General features: G+C 32.3%; 1 protein-coding gene across 1 annotated transcript; it reads right to left on the reverse strand.

The window, feature by feature from the left end:
• Positions 1–1,920: 1,920 nt before the first annotated feature.
• On the reverse strand, positions 1,921–8,776 carry LOC124357587 (endocuticle structural glycoprotein SgAbd-4-like). The gene is made up of 3 exons (XM_046809507.1): positions 8,649–8,776; positions 6,147–6,259; positions 1,921–2,387 (listed from the first exon to the last, which is right to left on the reverse strand). The coding sequence occupies exons 1-3, from the start codon at positions 8,664–8,666 to the stop codon at positions 2,114–2,116; spliced, it is 405 nt and encodes a 134-aa protein (XP_046665463.1). The 5' UTR covers positions 8,667–8,776; the 3' UTR covers positions 1,921–2,113.
• Between the last annotated feature and the right edge of the window lie 201 nt (positions 8,777–8,977).

The following is an 8,977-nucleotide window of genomic DNA, read 5'->3' on the forward strand; positions in this document are numbered from 1 at the left end:
TGAAAGGACTGTTTAATTATATATATATATATATATATGTGTGTGTGTGTGTGTGTGTGTGTGTGTGTGTGTGTGTGTGTGTGTGTGTGTGTGTGTGTGTGTGTGTGTGTGTGTGTGTGTGTGTTCAACTTGTCCGCAAGTATACGGAATTGTCTAGTTAAAGTATTTACACAATAGCACCTTTCGTGTTTTTATAAAATCCTTCTTTTCTTTCATTGGAATTTTTGCATCTCTTATCATGTACCCATTAAATACATCTTTATGAATTGTTTAGTGTTACATTGTTTTTCTTCTGTGATTTGTATGATAAATCAGTAACACGCTTAAATAGATAATGTTTCCTATCACAATTTAATACCAACAAGTACTTGCTCCACCTGGACTCGAATCCAGGTCTTTCACTTGCCGGGCGAGTATGTTACCACTACTCCACATACCCCTTACTGTTTACGATTAAATTATTTTGTTTTTCAACTTTTATGTCACATATGTGTTTAAATAAGCAAAGCAACATATGAGGAGAAGGCCAAATATGATATATATATATTAAACGTTTTTATAGTTCTAAAAATAGTAACATCAGATTCACTTTTTCTTTGGTCGCTCTAAGGGTATAGAGTCATCGGATTTGAATTTATCACAAGCAAAACGAAACAATAACAATCTTTAATTTACCCATTGCACATTCATACTTATATCTCATATGTCAAAAGAAAAGGTAATACGTGATATATAATATGTCTAATACTTTTTAAGTTACATCTGTGTTATTTTCTGATACAACTATATATTGATATGAGTGTATTTAGATTCAGGTCTTTATCACTTTCAAATCTAAGAAGTAATTTATCGTAGACAATGCAACAAGGAAATTAGCAGTACTATGGAGACGATAGAAACTCTGAGACAAACCTCAATAAAGATCTGAATGTGTGTCACTTCCAGGGGAAAGTTTATGGCGGTTAGGTTTAGTAATCCTTGTTAACATCTTCAAGGATTCCCTCGTCAACAGTTACTTGAGGAAAGATGTTTGAAGATAGTTTGCTTAATGTCAACAGTTCATTGATATGAGTTTAGCAGTATATAAATTGGACTGTAATGTTTATTTTTGGAATAAGGTAAAGTTTTTTAATAAATCTTTATATAATATAAACGTATGAAATAGTACTATCCTATTTCAGGATACAGCAATACTTCCCAATTGTTTTGTATAAAAACTTGTATCCCCAAAAGTAAGACAAGTATATTCAGCCTTTAATTTTATTAGATTCAAGTTCTAATATGAAAATAGAACTATTACTCATGTTAAAAAAAAGTACATGAAATAAAGGTTACGTGTATAAAATTGCAATTATATAGCTTGTATCTGGAGAATGTAACATATGTAGAGATTACAATTAAAGTTTTAATTTTGAACGACCGAGAACGCAATATTTAAAAAGATAATTACAATCACACTACAAGAATGCCATCTCTGATGTTTCACAAATCATTGTGTGTATTGGTTTTATATCTCACTTATTTTAAACACTAACCAAAAAGTCCAATATTTTACTTATTTGATAACTTTTTTCTTACTCCCTTGAAACAGAAAAGACAATTTACACTTATCTGAGCCAACTTGACTTTTTGATAGTTTGAAAATGCTTTTCTCTTACTGTCAGTAAACTACAAGGTATCACTAAGATAAGATTGAAGCGTTTATTGTGAACTATTTTAAAGTTATTATATATTTTAAATAACTGAAAAAATATTATTACTGGTATTTTAAAAGATTATGTAAATACTAATATTGTTTTGAAGTGTAATACTTTAACTAATTTGATTTGGTAAATTTAGTTGTTCAATCAATAAAAATTTGTTAGAGATTAAACAAGGTGGTTCAATTTTCAATTGGGGTAGTGTGCAAAATAGAAAACATTTTTAAAAATTTCGTAAAAAAATGTAATTACACAGATGCAACATACAGTCAGGAAACAACGAAGAGAGGAGAGGAAGTATGAGGTAACTGGATGTGCAGAAGCTGTACACGATGATCATCACTCGTTGTGGTGGAGGCGTCCGGAAGATTACTTACGACGTGTGCTTTATATACAGTATTAGGTTAGAGACTCTAGAACCTCCTGCCGGGGGTTTCAGGGGTGGAGGGTTGAGAGGCGATGAATTCCAGAGCCCTCTGGATGGCTTCAGGGATGGGATGGGGAGTCGGCAGATGGTCTCCTTGAGGAGCGAATCCCTGCTCGCCAGCTGTGTAGATCAGGTTGATCACCTGACCCTCGGGGGATGTGTAACTGTTGGATCCTTGCACGCTGATAGCTTCTTTCTCAGAACCGGCGTTCAGTAGCTGACCGGCCTCCTCTCCACGGATTCCATTCTCAGTTTCGTAACTAGAACAAAGAAGTGTAGGTTGTAAATCTCCACCAGGTAACGGTTGAAATATTAATATCCATTTAATTAACAATTAACTCTTTGGATTTAAAACAATCATGTACATTGTTTCCTAATTAGAGTCAAATGAAATTGTGCTAAGCCATTGTGAATTGAAACCATTCGTGCTAGACAGTGAATCACGAGCACGCCCAGTAGTTGGCGGGGGGCACGAAGCAGATGGCCTGCGCCCTACGAGTCGTGGGGTAGCCCAGTTTAAACCAGAGACGACCCTCGACCCTGGTTGCTCAATCGCTGAGGGTCTGTCACGAAACCGATCATAAAGGTAAATGCCAACCCAGAGAGGTTGGGAAACAAATAATGCCTGTTTATTGCACGGGAACGCCTCCCATACCGGCGCGACTGTGTCGTGTTGATTACACTATTTCACAACATCTTCACAATGTGTGTGCAAATTGATTTCGGTATTCTCACATTATTGTGTAATAGAAAATTTGGTATACATTATGTTAATATGAAAAGAAACATAAATTTACGTTCATTTCGTATAATACTCAGAGTGTTATTATTATTACTATTATCAGTTGTCCACTAACATGTACTTAGCTTTTCTATGCTTTTTAATTTAGTTGTTTTTTATTTCAATCACACATACTATGTTATGAATTTCTAAAAACAATACTTGTGGTACTATTAAAAAAATCATAATGAAATTGAATAAGTATTTCTTTGCGTTAATGAACAATTAATACTATTAAGACCGTTGTATATCATTTCGTGGACTGTCATGGTATCATCTTTAATTTAATTACTTTATACTTAGGAGAGCTGAATTTAGAATGTAAAGTAACTTTTGTGAAAATGACCAAATAAAATAATTAATACAAATATTCTACTTTTCAGTTCGTGTGGTGTGTCCATTAAGGATATGTTCCTTTTTTCGTGTCTACAGGAAGGGAGTAGGATACTTCCATTATTGCCTTTTGAATGTGTAATACAAATTTCAGAATATAAGTTTAATTCACAAACCATGGTTGAATATTATCTGTAAATGCTTTAAAGGAATTGGCATAATGTTTTTTTTCTATTATAGCTATTGTTCAAGATTTAGTATTTCATCTTATACATTAATTTTACAACCTGAAGTATTTATAAATATTAAAAACCTATTGTACAAAAACATATTCCAGTTACAGTGATAAACACAGGCTACTTTTAAATGGTTATCCACAGTATATTTGCCAATCTAAAAGGAGTTTTAATTAGAATTATTATATTATAATTAGTTTGCACCCATTTACATTCATAAATGTTTAATTTTAGGCTAATTTTAGGTTTGGTAGTACAAGACTTCATTACAGAAAAATAATCAGTTTATCAGTACAGTCTAAAACTCATAAATAATTTAATCTAATATTTTTGCTATTAGCTTTTTATAAAAGGATAATAGGATTTTGGATGGTAGGATTTGTCTTCGTTATATGTTACAACATTTATAACACTAAGTTTTGATATCTGCAATCTGATCACTTCCTCAGGTGAATAACTAATCTAACACATAACCACAATCTAGATTAATATAAACAAATCATTCCAGAGCTGCTTGACTTTTCCATATGTATACTTTTCCAATTAAAAGCGTTTTGTTGCGTATTAATTACATTTCATATAGTATACTAGCACGTAAGTCGTTAATGTTCCAGTAGTGTATTAAAACATGCACATTTTTTTCTATTATAAACGCATTACTAATCTAATATAACTTTGTTCCAATGATATAGCTATATATAGCTATATAATTGGAACAAAGTTATATTAGATTAGTAATAAGTCTTATCATACTTGACAGATAATATTTCGTTCTTTTTCATTTTTACACAACCCAAAATTAATCTTTATTTTACTATTAAAGAGAATCTTCCAGCACGAAACATGTCCTAATGATCCTTGAGTATTGTCCACAGCATTTTTTTCAGTCACAGCTTAATGTGGGCGATAAAGTGAGTGAAAGACTGCACAGTTACAGACAGTAACATATAAAATTTGTCACCCCTCTTGTATTAGCACTTTCAAGTTATGTTAGAATGGGGTTTTCAAACTCATTCTTTGTGGTTGGCATGAATTTTAAATACTTTGTTAAACTTCCTAACTACCAAGAAAGATTTCATAATCAGTGATTTTCATTGTGAGACATTTAAATGTCCTCATTCTATTCCACCTGATTTCTCTTGAATCGAAAAAATTGAAGATCTAAGACAACGTGCATTAGACGCCATTGCGTGGGCAAATATTTTCTGTTATTATTTTCAAATAAAACATGTTTTTTAGTTTAAGTTTCTTTACTTATGCTCAATCTTAAATGAGTGTATAAGGCATGACGATAACCACGTCTTCATCTCTTGAAAGAAGTGAAACTTTTGTAGAAAAAAGTGCTTGACATAGCTTTGGCCAAATCTTTGAATGGCTCCTTCATCCAGAAAATACAGTTTTTAACAGTAGGTGTCTCTTCACTCATAAAGAGAGTGTCGAAAACCAATACACAGTTGTAATATAATAAGCCCTGTAATCTATCTAACACAATGGAATAAATCGTTGCATTATATCAAGATATAAATAGGAACTCTCATTAGGATCTCTAACATCTACGAGGTGAACTTTGCAATAAATTTTCATATCCACGATTTCTAGCTACACCACTTCCGTAGTCTTAGGCTTTCAGGTGAAAGGTTTCTAGGAACGTTTACACCACCGAAGTTGGAGGCATTGGAAAGCATAGACACATGTAAACGTCAAGGATGATTATGTTAATAGAGAGAACGAAACATCAATGTATTATTATAATTGTATCTCTTTGTATCATAGCATTTTAAATTTGTACTATTATATACAAATCTAATGGTGTGTGTTTATATACAATCACGTAAAAACTACCGGACCAATTATACTGAAATTTTCATTCTTAGGGTCCCTGGTTAACACATAGGCTTATTTCTATTTCAAGAATCCCTCATGGCTAAGCCCCACTGTTGTTGAAAACACTATTGAATTTTTGGACTTGGCTTTATCAGCAGATAGTAAATGTGTTTTTAATCACCTCACAAATTCAAGAATAATAAATTTTATATTTTATACACATTTAAACAGGTGATAGATAGTAATTTTGGTTGTTATTAATGTGTCATAGTCTTTACTTTACAATGGAACTTTACAAATCTCATGGTACGTGCAGAAACTGTTCTTAGTCTGGGTTTGTTTTTATTTGGGTATTAAACAACAACATATCATAATTTATTCCATCATAAGTTTGTTCATTTAAAAGCTAAGGATTTTAACTTTAGTTATCCTTTAGGCTTCTGAATTTCTTTCTCAAGTACGTTAAACTGGAAACCTTTGTTTCAAGCTTTTTTGAGACATAAAAGATACATAAGATGTCCAGTTTGGCGTTTAGTAGAGTATGTGAATTCTCAATCTTTAGAGCCGTAGCAATATTCGCTTGTAATGTTGTTTATATATCTTAAATTCCTTTTAAAATTATTGAGGATTACTCCTTATTAATACACACATAATATATACATATAATGGTTCAAAGTCCAAATGTTTAAATTTGGATCCATTTCCTTCGGTTTGGTGTGTTATGTTTAGTTTTGTTTGAGTTTACTGTTTGTAATCTTATTTTTTTACTACATATAACATTGATGGACAAGACAGTATTTGCAGTGAACCCCATTGGATTGGAAAGTTATGGTTTTGATAAATACCTGAATCTGTAGGATCCATCGGCATTGGGACCTTCGGACTCTTGTCTGAGGATGGCAATCGGTTTGTTCTGGGGGGCAGCACTGGCCACCGCAACCACAGCTAGCATACAGATCTGAAAATATCTCTGATTAGTGAAACAGGCACTTCACCATCAATTTGTGGCAGTAAACATAGCTTATAGAACATTATATGTCTTCAATAGGTCTAGATTGAAAGAACCAAAAACCTGTTCAGTGAGTTAAAACCATATTTTTTTAACTATACTCTGAAGATTCCAAAAAAAACTGACAAGTCGTTTTATCACAATTATATATACTTAAGACCAAATTAAAATAGTATTGGTTTTTAATCGTTTGTGTATTTATAAATGACAGGCTTATTATATTTGGAAGTAATATGTATATAATGTAGTATAATAGGTATAAATATGTAGTTTTGTTGATATGTAAATAGGTTTTGACTCCACAATAAAAGTTTGGTGGCACTACAGCTGATTCTACACTGCACTGTAAATGTGTAATGTGAGCTGTAACTTCATGGAATCAGCTGATGAATTGTAAAGTGCTTGATGTATGTTTATGGTCCAGTATATTTGCATTTGAATGAAAGCCTTTTGTCATAATATAAGCGTGTATTAATGCAGAGAACTAAATATGACCTATGAAAGTGATATAAACAAAAATACTTTAGTATTACCGGATTTTAACAAAACCGTTAAAAATCCATTTTATAAAGAGAAAACTGTGTCATATGTTAATAACGGACACTAAGTTTTTTTGGATATTCATGATCATATAACATCTTCACCGCATCCATTAAAGGCACCCATGCTTAATTTTAACCATAAAACCGATTGGTGTCTTTGATCTTAAACGGTGACGATGACAAGCCATTCTGTATACCGCGCATCGTAAAACACGCAAAGCTATAAACCAAAGCCCGCGGTCGCCGCATGCCACCGCATCATTATGCGGATTGTAATTTAGTCTTTCGGTGTCAAAAGACAGTTTCTAGAGGGAACTCCCCAGTCAAGGTCCTACTTACATAATCGCACCCGCATTCTTATGTAACGTTATGACAGTATCACGATGCTCCTTAAGGTTATATTCAGTGATAAGCCGTGACTCCCGGCTAACCCGACCTGACCCCGGTATTTGTGAACTTTCTCTCAATACGATGGTTGACCTTCTGGTATCATGGAAATACGATACGGTGCGGGCCGAGGATCAAGGACTAACCCACCGCGAGAGATAACGATCTCTTGTACTGTATGTCACTTCTGGTGGAGACACACATATACATTGTTTTTTATTCATAAAAATGCTAAATTCTGAAAAATTACAGCTACTCAAGGCACAAATTTTATTGGAATAATATTCGCGACACTCTTTTGTTAGAAGTATACATTTCTTTTATGACTTATAATTGATGAATTCTATTACAGTAATACTTTATAGTTTTTTGTTACGCGTACAATACCCAAAGACTTTTTAAGTGTTTTTTCTCTCTCAAACACAATGACTTACGAATTTAAAAATGTTCTACGTTTATATAATGTTTTAGTTAAATAAACTTTAAGTTATATACAATTGTTAAATTAATAAATATTAAATTAAGCATTGTATTGTTTGATCATATAAAGTTATCGAATATTTTATGTTTCACACCGTTAATAGTTAACGATATGAAATGAAAGTTTCCTTGTGAAATGCTAATTCTAGAAATTTAAATCGAGTGAAATTTAAATATTTTATAAAATTGAAGCTCTTAATATTAAGCATTTAAATAAATAATTACGTTTTGAAATTAAATAAACCAAAAATGTTTTTTCTAATAAAAAACCAACAGTTTTTTCCTAGGTGCCCTAAATATGCATCACATTATACATAACTGCTGTATTGGAAGTAGGTATCCTTACAGTAAAAATGGTTTATTACATGAATTATTAAAATTCTGTTGGATTTCTACGAATGCACTTGTTGACTTGTTGTTCGTTCATGTTTGATTTCTTTTCAGTATTCATGACCAATTAAGAATTTTTCGATACATAAAAATACATTCAATAAGCACTATTAAAAGTGAGAAATAATAATTACAATACAATAATAAAAATACTATAAGTATGGTAGTACAATAAAATTATATTTTTAATCTCTCTTGATCTTATATGAGTGTGTAAAAATACATTTTATTTAATAATAATAATTTTTAAATATATTTTCTGGGTTTGCTAGAAACCTTAAATAGTTTAAAATTGTTTAATATACTTTTTATGGTGTGTTAAAATTCAAATTGAATAAATTATTATATTGTACTATTATATAGTAATTTATTAAATTTTTATCACAATTTTCAAATTAATTTTAATTTTAATTTTGTTCAAATTTCAATGTCATGGGCATGTTACGGAGCGGGCTGCCTGCGACGTGGATGTGAATGTGTGTGGACCGGCTGAACCGGTTCTTTAGTATTTTTATAAAAATTAATTAACAACCAATTACCTGAAACAGTCCAACCATGTCGATGCTCTGTTCACACTACAACAGTAGATATGATACTGGACAGCGTTGTTGCCTATTTATATGTTGGAAATTTCATCAGCTTCCCGGCCCCTCCCCCATCCTTTCCCTGCCCAAATGCTCCACCGCACCAGCGGCAGCAGCACCACCACCACCTCCACCACCACGGGCAGCATGCACTCCGTGTAATAGATGGGTAAGGTCATACTATCACCTGACCGATTGTCTGAGTGCATGCTGGTTCTTGGTTAAGGTCACTTGTTATTTTCCTCCGTTTCCTTGTATTATATGTAATTTTGTCATTTTTCATA

This window comes from Homalodisca vitripennis, chromosome 3 (genome assembly GCF_021130785.1).
Source record: "Homalodisca vitripennis isolate AUS2020 chromosome 3, UT_GWSS_2.1, whole genome shotgun sequence".
Classification (NCBI taxonomy): Eukaryota; Metazoa; Arthropoda; class Insecta; order Hemiptera; family Cicadellidae; genus Homalodisca; species Homalodisca vitripennis.

What these genes read in the sequence shown, in the direction of transcription:
- LOC124357587 (XM_046809507.1), bottom strand. An exon ending in GATGGATCCTACAGATTCAG is followed by an intron (nt 2,388 to 6,146) that starts GTATTTATCAAA and finishes TCTTTGTTCTAG; the next exon opens with TTACGAAACTGAGAATGGAA.